The sequence below is a fragment of the Pteropus alecto genome, unplaced genomic scaffold (genome assembly GCF_000325575.1).
Source record: "Pteropus alecto unplaced genomic scaffold, ASM32557v1 scaffold20, whole genome shotgun sequence".
Classification (NCBI taxonomy): Eukaryota; Metazoa; Chordata; class Mammalia; order Chiroptera; family Pteropodidae; genus Pteropus; species Pteropus alecto.
The window spans coordinates 42,135,208-42,148,770 of record NW_006436298.1 but is presented as its reverse complement, the minus strand read 5'-3'; the positions used below and the strand labels follow the sequence as shown (position 1 = coordinate 42,148,770).

Below are 13,563 nucleotides of genomic sequence, written 5' to 3'. Positions count from 1 at the left end.
TCTGTTTTAGAGATGTCAATCTAATGAATAGACAATTTGAGGAATAATTCAGATAGATAAAAACTTTGAGATTTAATTTTTTAATTCAATTTATTTAATTTTATTTTTTAATTATCAAATTTTTAACCACTTTTACTTATTTATTATTAATCTGGGGCCTCAATAAATGAAAACATTTGCTCTTGTATATATTAAAAGAGTGAAAAAAAGAAAAAAGAAAGAGTAGTTAGGAGTCAAAAGCTTAGGATGAAACCAGAGGAGTAAATACCCCAGCCCCACCAGAGTTCAAAAGAAAGGGGCAACATAAGCCCTTTGCCAACAAATCTTATCTTTCTCAGCTTCTTTTTCACCCCAGTTGTTATAAAAAAAAGAGGTAACTAAAAGCCTTTCCTGATTAACTCAAGGCACAAAGATATTTTGCTTCTTCCAAAAGAACTTCTGGCAATATCTCCTAGAAGCACACTCTATAAACAATGATATAATTCACCTTAGTTATCATGCTTGCCATTGTCTCAGCCACCATTGTTTTAGTTCTGATGGCCAATGAAGTAAGGGCAAAGGAAAGCAAACAGGAAAAAAAAAAAATTCATAACTGTTATTTGTTCATTATCTAAACTCAAACTTTCCAAAACGGCACTAATGGAAAATTTTCCTACTTGTTAGAAGGTTTTTCCTACACAGTGCTAAGATCTCCATCATTTTTAGTGCCCCTGGCTCCTTTCCATATTCTGCTCTTGCTCTTGAAATAAGTCTCACATAGCCAGATAAGTATGCTAAAGGCTGTTAGAAAGAGTTAATAATGCTAGAAAATGCTGACAATCTCTCAAGGCAAAAAAAAGGGAGAAACAAATTGAAAGTCCTGAAATTCTTTTGAATAACTTCTGCCAACTGATTTAAATTTTTTTAAATTTATCAAATGTTAAAAAAAATAGGCTATAACCAACTGTTCACCATTTTCAGTTATAAAGCTTATTTATCACTTAGCAGAAGAAAAAGTAGATAAAATCAAGTTTCTTCTTAAATGTATAAATTTATCAAATATTAAAAAGCTAAATGGATAGGTATGTCCAACAGAGATATATATTAAAAACAACTTACCCCAGTCTTCATCACTTATTCTACCAAAGGAACGATCCCTCAGAATTCTAAAAATTGATATTTTATCAGTTAAAGAGGGAGTATACACTTAAAAAAAAAAAAAAACTTTGAACGCACATTACTTCACTAAAAATAAAAACAGAAATACTCACCCGGCATTGTTGACCACAACATCTACAATATAAAAAGACCCAAGTCACAAATATGAAAGCAAGCATATTAATTTGCATTTGCTTACAACTCATATTTCTTTCGAAAATTTTTTTTCCCATGGGAAAGTATACATATAATTGTTAAAGAGTGTTATCAGAACAAAATTTTATACCTATAGCAAAAAAAAAAAAGATCTGATTCACAAAACCACAGCGAGTATCAATCACATCATATCAGTGCTCTACTCTTAAACTTACATATCTATGATTTTTCACTTCTATCTTTTGCTGAAATTCTAGCAACTTTTTTATAGAATTAGCTTTTGCATAATTCTTAGGTTCTTAGGATTCAGTGGTAACCACAGCCATTCCTCATTTAACCTCAAAATTCACTCAGAAAGTTAAAAACTTAAATCTGTTTTTGCCAAAGTCAAAAGCCCAGAAAGGAAACCATTAGCGTTAAAAACTGATATCCTATCTTAACACAGAATTGTATTCTCACTAAGAAAAGAAAAAAAATAATTTCTAAGGTTCAACCACCACCTTGTAGCTATTTTCACCCTATTATTTCACACCTTTGTGCTCCCTAGACCTCTGTCAGAAAATGAGCAAAAATGTCTCTAAAGAGCTCAACCAAACATAACTAGAAAAATAAATGTGCTAGACAAAAAAAAAGGGGGGGAAGCACATTTAAATTACAAAATTAATGTTTTTCAGATTATAAATATATTGGGAATATCTGGAATAATGTTTCTCACTAGAATTCAACAACCTTTTAATAAAAATGTGTGGGACTAAACCAGAAACCTTATCCAGAGAAGAATGGACTAAACAGTATATTGAAACTCTTCTTAAAAATGAAGATTTTTATTATACAGTTGACTCTTTAACAACACAGGTTTGAACTGCACAAGTCCACTTACAGTTTTATTTTTTCCAATAAAAATGTTGGAACATTTTTTGGAAATGTGCAACACTGTGAAAAAAACTCACATACCATATACCCTAGAAACATTGAAAAATTTAAGAAAAAGTTAGCTATGTCAAGAATGCATAAAATATATGCAGATAATTGTCTATTTTATCATTTATTACCATAAAATATAAATTACCAAACAGTTAAAATTTATCAAGTTATACACACAAATATAGACCATATGTGGCACCATTTAGTTGAGAGAAATGTAAACAAACATAAAGATGCAGTATTAAATCATAACTGCATAAAATTAACTATACTATATACTGTACTACTATAATAATTTCGCAGCCACTTCCTGTTGCTACTGCGTGAGCTCAAGTATTACAAGTATCCGCTTACAATATCATGTGATGCTTGCTAATTGCTCCGTATGAGACGTTCCTCTCTCCAGTAAATTGTGTATGGCAGTAAAAAGTGATCTCTCACGGTTCTCTCATATTTTTCATTTTTTTAGTGCAACACAGTAAACCTGAATAACACCATGGGACCCATCCGGAGAGCTACTAGTGATGTTGGAAATGCTCCCAAGCAGCAGAGAAAAGTCATGACATAAGAAAAAGTTGAAATGTTTGATAAGCATCATAGATTAAGGGCTGCCAACTACAGTTGCCTACATTCCAAGATAAATGAATCCAGTGTAAGGACCACTGGGAAAAAAAAAAAAAAAAGAAATCTGTGAAGCCGTCATTGCAGCTAAGCCAGCAGGCACATAAACTTGGCACTTTTTGCAAAACAACCTTTTTATCTCATTTTGAAAATGCAGCTTTTATGTGAGTGCAGAATTGCTGTTAAAAAAAAAAAAAAGACATGGCTATAGACTCTAACATGATCCAAGAAAAAGCAAAGTCATTATATGACAAATTAAAACAAAAGGAAGATGAAAGATCTGAAGCTGAAGAATTTCATGTCAGCAAAAGATGATCTGATAATTTTAGAAAGAGGTCTGGCTTTAAAAAAATGTCAAAATAACAGGAAAACATGGAGCAGCAGATGAGTTCCCAGACACCATTAAGAAAATTATGCAGGAGAAAGGCTATCTGCCTGAACAGGTTTTTAATACAAATAGGTTTTTAATACAAATAGAAGTGTCCTATTCTGGCGGAGCCACAAAAGACTCTATTAGTAAGGAAGAAAAATTAGCACCAGAGTTCAAAGCAGGAAGAAATAAGCTAACTCCACTATGCGTATGCAGTTGGGGTTTTTTGATCAGGCCTGCTCTTACCTATAAAGCTAACTTGCCGCGGTCCAGCCGAGACAGGATCCAGGGGGCCCCGAAGGTGGGCAAGGCGTCGGCGCGGGAGACAGTCGACTACACAGCTCAGAGGCGGTGTGACACTGTTCCGTTTTATTGTGATTTGAGTACAACTTTTATACTTTTTATTTTGGCATTTGATTATACTTTGTTGTTAAGGTAGCAGGGAGTTAAATTTCTGTGGTTAGGCGAAGCAGAAAAAATCTTATAGAGTATATTATTATTAATATTCATGATTAACTAGTACATTTTTCTCTCAATCATTAGAACAGAACTACCTGATGGAACAATCTAAACTTTAATTCTTATATCTATTACGTAAGATACAGTTTGATTTAAGTAAAGGTGATAGATAGATGTATTCATAACAGCAAGCATTGGCTTGTGGGCAGACATTGTTCTTCTTTCTGCCTGAAGAAATCTTTTAAATGCTATTTGATTTATGCTATATCTAAAGTTCAAGCTGAACCTTTCTCATAGCTGTTCAAAAGTTTCCTTGGTGCAGTAATGAGGAAAATATTTATAAAAATCAGTTTTACAAAGCTGCTTTCATAAGCTAAGTTTCTGTTCCTTTGTTTTTAAGCACCAAGGAGATCCTGACCTAGCCAGCCTTTCTATGAAACTTAAACTACTATAAGGCACATGAATTCTATCTTTATTCACTACATGTATACTATCTTTATTATAAGCTTCTGTATAAGGCAAAGGAAGATCAGGTAATCTTTTCATACTATTAGCCCCACTAGGTGGATACCAGAGTTTTCTATTTATCCACTAAGCCACAAAAGGAGGCCCTTCTATAGTAGGCACAGGCTTATGAGTAAATTTCTTATCCTTTACTAATTTTTCTACTAACTGCATGGGAACAGGAGTATAAACTGGTTCTAGTAATTCAGCTTGTTATAATTTATTCATAATATCTTTAAGAGGCACGTCAAAAGGAATTTCCCTTAATAATTGTTCAAATAAAGGGTTTACGCATTCTGGACACGTCAGGGTGACCAGAGCTGATTCCATACGCAGGGAATTTACTATGTTTTCCTCAGAGCCAATTTTGAGGAAATCCATTTGTATAGCGTTTACACTTACTAGAATTTGTGCTACCCAAATTCCCCCTATTAATAGGATCATTTCTAAGAAACCAATTATCCCTAAACACATGCCACGTCCTCGTTCTTGACGATGCATTCCTTGAAGCCTCTGTCCCCATCTCCGGACCTTGTCACGCAGTAGGGTAGAAAGAGGACGCGGCACTAACTCTCAAACCTTAAAGGGAAAAAATACACACCAGCTGGCAGTCTTTTGGTACAAGGTGTGGACAGTGGGAACCCTTTTTCTGGATTGGTTTCATCAACTCTTTTGTCTCTGAAGTTAGAAGGTACTGACTGTGCCAGTAAGGAACTGCCTTTTAAAGTTCTTTGGATATTAGACTATGCCCCTGACCACCCAGAATCCCATGAGTTCAACTCGGAAGGCTGCCAAAAGATGTTTTTAATTCAGTCTTAATGTATAAGGCTCACTACACACAGTACTCTATGGAGAAGATTGTCAACACTATGGAAGAAAACCCTGACAGAAATCATGAAAGTCTGGAAGGATTACTCAATTGAAGACGTCACTGTTGTTACAGAAAAGGCTATTAAAGCCATCAAGCCCAAAACAATATATCCCTGCTGGAGAAAGCTGTATTCAGATGTCGTGCATGACTTCACAGGATTTACAACAGAGCCAATCAAGGAAATCATGAAAGAGACTGTAAATATGCCAAAAAAGGTGTGGGGAAAAGCGTTTCAAGATATGGCTCTTGGAAAAATTCAAGAGCTAATAGATACCACACCAGAGGAATTAACAAAAGACGACTTCATGGATAGGAGTGTCTCCTGGAACTAGTGCCTGACAATGAGGAAGAAGATGTAGAAGAAGTAGTGCCAGAAAACAAACCGACATTAGACAATCTGGCAGAAAGATTCGAATTATTCAAGACTGCTTTTGACTTCTTTTATGACATAGACATTTCAATGATACGGGCACTGAAACTAAGGCAAACGGTGGAAGGATGGTACCGTATAGAAACATTTTTAGAGAAATGAAAATGCAAAAAGGTCAAACAGAAATGATGATGTATTTCCACAAAGTTACACTGAACTCTCCTGCCCCTCCTTCCACCTCTTCCGCCTCAGCCACCCAAGACAGCAAGACCAACCCCTCTTCTTCCTCCTACTCCTCAGCCTACTCAACATGAAGATGAGGATGGAGACTTCTGTGATGAACTACTTAATGAATAGCAAATAATTATCAATGCCATAGTTAATAAATTTATCTGCTGTGTATGTGAGTGTCTTCGTGTGAAAATAACTGTATGGCAAAAACTGTATGAGACATTTGTGTCATCATCATCACCTAAGTATTCACCATGTAGAACACTGTGCAACAACACTTGTACAGAAGTAAATAACCTATCCTTACACAGGCATAAGGTGACTGATATTTAACATAAAATTAATAATGTTAGTTTTCTTACTGTTTCATTACTTTGTTTTCAAAGAATTACATTACCATACAGTATGCCTCTCTCCTATAATTAGAGAAATTACATATCCACCAATCACCACAGGTAAGGGTTTTTTTTTTTAATGTAACATTTCCAATACTGTATTATGAATATGACACTAATGCTGAATGCCAAAAAATTTTATAACCACTCATTAGTGTATAGGCTAGGCTACCATGAAGTAGTCATATCGATTACACTAGGCTACCATAAAACAATATTGCTACTTCTTCATTATCAAAGCATGAATTGTTACACATGTAAATATGAATTTCTTTTTCACATTATCTTTTCATTTTTGATGTCTAGAGTTCAAAATACATATAACATTTAAAGTTTTGTATCATATAAGACAATACTGAAGTAGGTACTGACAAACAATTCATCTTATAAACCAATTACACAAACTTACAATATCAATAAATATAATACAGTACTGTAAATGTATTCCCTCTCCCTGAGTTTAATAATATTTGCTCTTCTCTAGCTTTATTATAAAAATACAGTATATAATACATATAACACACAAAATATGTGTTAAACGACCATATGTTTTCAGGAAGGCTTCTGGTCAATGGTGAGCTATTAGCAGTTAAGTTTTGGGGGAGTCAAAAGTTACACATGGATTTTCAACTGTGCAGGGGTTCGGTAACTCAAACCTCCTCATTGTTCAAGGGTCAACTGTACATAATTCATCTTAATTAATTTGCAATATATTAAATTATTTTAATCCAAATCATTTTAATTACCTAAGATTCCACTGGGTCCTCTAATGCCAAAATATTAATTTTTTATTTTATAAACATATTTGGGGTATAATTATTATAAAAAGAGAACTTAGAGGATGCTTACAAGTTTTTTAAGAGCTCTTAAAGTGCAAAAAAATGTAAAACAAACAACACATATATAAATAAAAATTGTTAACTCAAGCCCTTTGTGGAATAAGGTAGTAATCAATTTGGAAAACAAATCTAAAAACTTGATTATCAAGAAAGAGGGAGTTTTAATAAACAAAAGTAAAATCAAAAGTATTTTATTAGGAAGGTAGTAGCTGCTCTATTAGAATCATAAATGCAAAGAAACATCACCTATTCTTCCAAAAGCATCCAGGGCAGTCTTCACAATCTTCTCTCCTTCTTCCACTGAATCTGAGGGAAAGGGAAATTAGTACAAAACTTCAGTAATACCTCTCACAAATGATTTCTAAATTATGTGGATCAAAGCACATAATAGATACTATTCACTCAACAGAACTCATTTCCAAGAAAAATACATTTGTGCTGCAGGCACATAACAAAGCAAAATATAGATGATCTAATGTTACAAAAGAAATTTAGCACCTAAGATAATTCCTTAACTTACAGAAGCAAGGAGGTGGAAGGAGGTGGAAGGAAATGGGGTAAATAAGAAACATTGGGCAAATACGATCTAAAATGTAGCACTGTCCAATATCACGTTTTATGAAGATGGAAATTTCCTATTTCTGCACTAATACTGTAGCCACTAAACACACGTGACTATTAAGTTCTTGAAATGTGGCTAGTATGACAAACTGAATATTTAATCTTATTTAATATATATTTCATTTTAAATAATCATGCAGGTACTTCTCCTTAAGGATGGAAATCAGAATTTGGGAGGGAAAGAAGGACGTACATGTTTAATTTGAAAAAGCATGTTCAATGCTATATAACTACACAAGGAAAATAAACCTAGCGTTTTTAAAATACTAACTACAAAAAGTAAAGCTGAACAAAATAGCATGGCTTTATTATTTTCTGCTAATAGGCCCAGGGGAAGGGCTCATATTCGCAGAGTTATGTGTCAAATGGTCAGCTGTCAAGTCAACATCATCACTGCCTCTTTCTATATTCTCTGCAAGCACAAGAGAGGAGCCAGGAAACATAGTCCCTTCCCTAGGACTCATATAATCCTGAGGTAGATATGCCAAAAAGAAGCAATCACCTAAAGCATGAAAAAGTAGAGGCCTGCATCTGCAGGCAATCTTATGAGAAAACTAAGCCTGGCCGCACATCTAGGTGACTTCTTGAGAACCACCTGCTGCAGACTGAGATGGTCACTGAAAACTTCCCTGACATGCACTTACCCAGCCTTTCCAATGGTTATGCAAAGCCTCTAATTCTCTGTATTAAAATCCTTCACACTTGGAAAACCTGGAGAGGCTTCTGTTTCCCTGACTAAATTCTGATTGATACAGGTTGCATATCAAAACAGGATGGGGTGGAGAGTCTAAATTTTTTGTAATTTTATAAAATAGGTTTTTAAAACTCAAAAATTAAAAATTAAAAGCTGAAAACATTTTTTTCTAGATCCTCAGTGTGGAAAGAAGATACTAAAATGTCTTGTCTCATTATTCCCTACAATACTCAAAACAAATTATATCCTATTTCCTTTTCTCTAAAATTTCAAAATGAAGTCATTGGTAAGTCATTATGGCCCACAAAAACAATCTAATACACTAGTTTTCTAAAATAAATCTATTCAAGAAGGTTCCTTACAAATACTATTAGAATCAATACATCAAATGTAAAGGTTGTTGTAATTGCTGTTTTTCTTGTGGCTTCACTTTAATGCCTAACTTTGACTCTTTTTATAAAGATAAGAAAGTTACATATAGCAATTATTACTTGTGCAGAATGGAATATAGAGGTTGAATATAGAAAGGGGTTTTTCACTTTTTATACAATATTACTTAAATTTTTTGAAACAATTTTAAAAATAATTTAATGTTATTCTGTAGAAATACTTAAGACCTTTTAGCTAAAAAAAGGTCTTTTAAGAACAAGAACATATTCATATACACATCTACAATAATTTACTGATCATACCATGTGCTCATTAATATAAATATTAAATAAACATTAGGATAAAAGTTAGACTCATGAAATAATCAACATCAAAAGTTTAAAAATTCTCCTATAAAATATGTAGCCAAACAGCTTTGGCTGACTTAAATAAAATCTAATTTCATAATTACACTGGAATGCTGAGATACTTGCTCCATGATTATTAATGTAAACAACAGCATTAGTTGAAGGAAAATTTAAAAAATAGTATAGTTCTCTCAAATATCATACCATAGTTGGCCACTGCTTTTCCACCTTTGTTTGTTATTTCTTCAACAACCTTATCAGCAGCTAAGGAGCATTTACCAACTCCTCTGTAGTCCCCTCCTAAATCATTCACTGCAATGCAAAAACAAACGTGAATTAATTTCTAGACCTTCAACGTATGAGTTTAAATGAAATAGATTAGTATATTTCTTTAGTCATATGCCCGATTCCCTCTTACCCTATTCCCATCTTATTAAACATACCATGAGATATGCCTCTGTTTTTAACTATAGATATGAACAACAAAATATTTAAACATAGGTTTGTCATAAAATTTTTAACTTTGCAATGTGTTTCCTTTTTTGAAAAGAAAAAAAAACCATGATTCAACCGATTTTGGGCAAAAAAGGAAGAAAAAATCTGAAGATTATTCTTAAGATTAAACATTAAAAAAACAGTATGGAAGTGTCTCAAAAAATTAAAAATAGAATTGCCATATTATTCAGCAATCCCACCTCTGAGTATTTATTCAGAAAAATAGAAATCAGGATCTCAAAGAAATAGCAGCACCCCAATCAATGTTCACTGAAGCATATTCACAACAGGCAAGATGTAAAACAACCTAGATATACATTGACAGATGACTATATAAAGAAAATGCAGTACATCTATACAATGAAATATTATTCAGCCTTAAAAAGGAAATCCTGCAATATGCAACAACATGGGTAAATCTGGAAGACATTATGATAAGTGAAATAACTCAGTCACAGAAGGCCAAATACTGCATGATTCCATTTACATGAAAGTGTCTAAAAGAGCCAAACTCACAGAATGAGGGAGTAGAATGGTGGTTGCCAGAGACTCAGAGAGGAGGAAACCGGGAGTCGCTAATATATGGGCAAAGTGTCAACAATGCAAGATGAACAAGTTCTACAGGTCTGTGTACAACAAAGTGCCTGTAGTTAATAATTCTGCATTGTACATTAGTCCTCCCTTATCTGTGAAGAATACTCTCCAAGACCCCCAGTGGATGCCTGAAAAACACAGATATCACAGAACCCTGTATATAGTTGACCCCTGGAACAACAGGAGTATGAACTATGCAGTTCCACTTATACATTGACTTTTTTCAGTTAGTACTGTTAAATGTATTTTCTCTTCCTCACGTTTCTTAATAACATTTGCCCTCTATCTTACTTTATTGTAAGAATGTATATATACATATACAAAATATGTGTTAATCAACTGTTTATGTTATCGGTAAGGCTTCTAGTTAGTAGCAGGCTTTATTATTTAAGTTTTTGAGTCAAAAGTTATATGTGGATTTTCAACTTTACAGAGGGTTTGTGCCCTAACCCCCACACTGTTCAAAGGTCAACTGTACATAGATACCTATATTTTTTCCTATATGTACATACCTTTTCACTTAAAGGAAGTAATTTATGGCTTCGATTTGGCATATTCAAATTGCCAGTGTTTCTATTCTTCTGCTTCGGGGCCTTTGTTAAGTAAAATAAGGGTTACTTGAACACAAACACTGTGATACCCCAACAGTTGATCTGATAACCTAGAGGGCTAATACATCACTAAAGGGTAGGTAGTGTACACAGTGTGGATATGCTGGACAAAGGGATGACTCACATTCAGAGAGGGACTAAGCAGGACAGTGCAAGATTTCATCATGCATTGTTTATTTTTAAAATTTTCCACTTAATATTTTCAGACTGTGGTTGATCACATGTAACTGAAACCATAGAAAGTAAAACCATGGATGAGGGGGGACTACTGTACACTTAAACATTTGTTAAGAGGGTAGATCTCATATTGTGTTCTCACTGCAATTAAACAACAAAAATAAATTAAACACACAATGTGAAATATTTTCACCATGTCGAGAAAGCCTGTGTTTACAAGCATAGTGATAAAAAATAAGTATAATATTAAACTATTACACAGAAAAACATTTGTAAATTTTCACAAAACACTATGTCATGGCTTACAATGAAATAAAAAACTATTAAAAGAGGCCAAATATTACATATAGAACTAATTTGTTCAGTCGCTAATTTATACCATGACTGTTTTTATATATTTAACAACTGACCACATGTACCATATAAGATCTCTCTATGTCTAATTATATAGACACAAACACTAATTGAGCATTTACTATTTGTAAGGAAATCTACAGAGAAACACACGGATGGACAGGAATGGTGCATCTTAAAGAGCTGATAATCTACTGAAAGTTAAGTATGTGAGGAATACAGAAATGCACAGTAAATTTTAGTATAAAGTATATAAAAGTCACCATAACTAAATAATAGGGACAAATAATAAAGTTAATTCACACAATAATTTAAGGTAAAATTGATAAAATAACATGCAAAAACTAGTGAAAAGATATATAGATCAAGGCCAAATAACTTGAAAAAACAGAATTTAAGAAAAATACTTGGAACAAAAAATTAATTTGCATTGCATAATTTATTGCATAATTTTTAGAAATATGACAAAAAATACTAAAAAACAAATAGTATGGTGGCATATATAAAATTTAAAGTCTTTTAACATTACCAAGTTGATGATTACCACACCCAAAAAACTATATAAATATTTTTTTTTTCTTCTGAAGAATGACTCTCTTTTTGCTGGATTGGGATGAGGTTTGCAAGTGGGGCTGGGAGAAAAAGGAGATAAAGGGTGATACAGAGAAAAAGCAATGTGTAGCCATACTTAAAATTAGCTAAGTCAATATGTTTTTACTTACCTTTTTTTTTTTTTTAAGGAAATAAGGTTTTCTAAACATGGACTGGGATATAATTTTTCTAACAATATAGTCTTACAAGTCTTACTGCAAGTAAAAAATGCTCCAAACACAAAATTATGGAAAGAGGCTTACATTATCCCTCAAGAGATGAAAAAAGTGGTAAGACCCAAGACTAAATTCCTGTTAGCTGTTTAATTCCACGCAATTATTCAACTGACAACAACCAACCAGTAGAAAATATCAAGATTCTAAGACATGTAGCTAATAGTCTTTTAAGACCACTTTTAACTAAACAAGAGAAAATTCAAAAGCAAATTGGCAAATCTGATATTTAACTATTGTTCGACTGCGCAATGAAACACCACCCCCAAGTGGAAATTGTTCAAAGTACAACCAAACAAGTAAGCATTAACACCTGGATAACTTATTGAGATCAGTAACGTGCAGTGAAACAGTATCAGAATAGATGTATTCAAAACACGTCTCTCTACATTAATGAGCATTAAATTAATACTGACTCCATTCAGTCATCTCACTATCACCAGAGCTAAATTATAGGGATTACAACCTTAACTAGAAAAGCACTGGTTATTGGATATCAACAATGTTAAAAGATTTTCAGCAATTTTATATAAAGAGGAATGTATCAATATTATGTGACACTGTTACCACTTAAATGTATGGTTAAAATAATAATAATAATAATAATAATAATAAATTTTTTAATACCATCACCACCTTATACTGGTATGTGTCTACTTTGCATTTTCAAAGGACCATTATGTACACCTGTTGATTTTGATCTCCATAAAGCTTTTAAGGAGCTTGCCACAAACAGTTGTTCCTACTTTCAGGGATGAGGTAACAGTTGGGGAAAGGTTAGGTAACTTGCCCGCCCTAGGCTCCAAGGCTGTGTGAAATGGCAAAATCCAGACTAGAATCTCGATCTACTACAATGCCACGCTGCTTCTCTAATGCTAAAAACAAGCTCCTTTTATCCTTAAAAAAAAAAAAAATTATTCCCACTAAATAATAACAAGGAAATCGCATTTGTTTAGGGGGAGGGGGGTAAAGGAAATGATAAATCAGCCACCCCAAACAAATAGCTATAAAATAGGTAGTAAAAATGGTTAAGATGATGACAGTTAAGGACTGAGTCTTTTTGGCTGAAACCATCAATATCTCTCAAAATGTGATATATTTGTAAATCCTCCATTTATATTTTTTATTGTTTTGCCTGTTTAAATCACATTTTATTTGAGGTATTTGTCTTTATTAAAGATTTTAATTTGTCATATCTGTTGCAAATCATAAATTCCTTTATGGAAATGTTGAGACATAGAGGTAATATCTGGGCATTAATATTACTTAATGAGTATTACATACATTATTTTGCAGTGTTTTGTTATATAAATCAGATTGAGATATCTGGTTTTGTCTTTAGTAATCTTATTTGCTGTACATCATTCATTGCTCTCAGAGCTGGTTTTCTTGTTTTCTCTCTGTCCTTCATCCCAGCTTTCTCTTACTGGCTCCAAAGACTACAGCAAGAAACATGCTTTGAGTCTCCAGATATCAGGGCTGCTAAACAGAAGAAAAAATGCAAATGAACCTGATCATCATCTTCCTCAAACTGTCTCAACTCAGCATCACTTCTCTGCTGGGTGACATATCTCCCAGG

General features: G+C 33.3%; 1 protein-coding gene across 1 annotated transcript in view; it reads right to left on the bottom strand.

Moving 5' to 3' along the window:
* Positions 1-13,563, bottom strand: part of HSD17B4 (hydroxysteroid 17-beta dehydrogenase 4) — a 79,954-nt gene that overhangs the window by 58,769 nt on the left and 7,622 nt on the right. Inside the window, 4 exon segments of the mRNA XM_006913306.3 lie at positions 1,099-1,145; positions 1,251-1,272; positions 7,124-7,183; positions 9,134-9,241. Coding sequence (XP_006913368.1) covers positions 1,099-1,145; positions 1,251-1,272; positions 7,124-7,183; positions 9,134-9,241 — 237 coding nt within the window.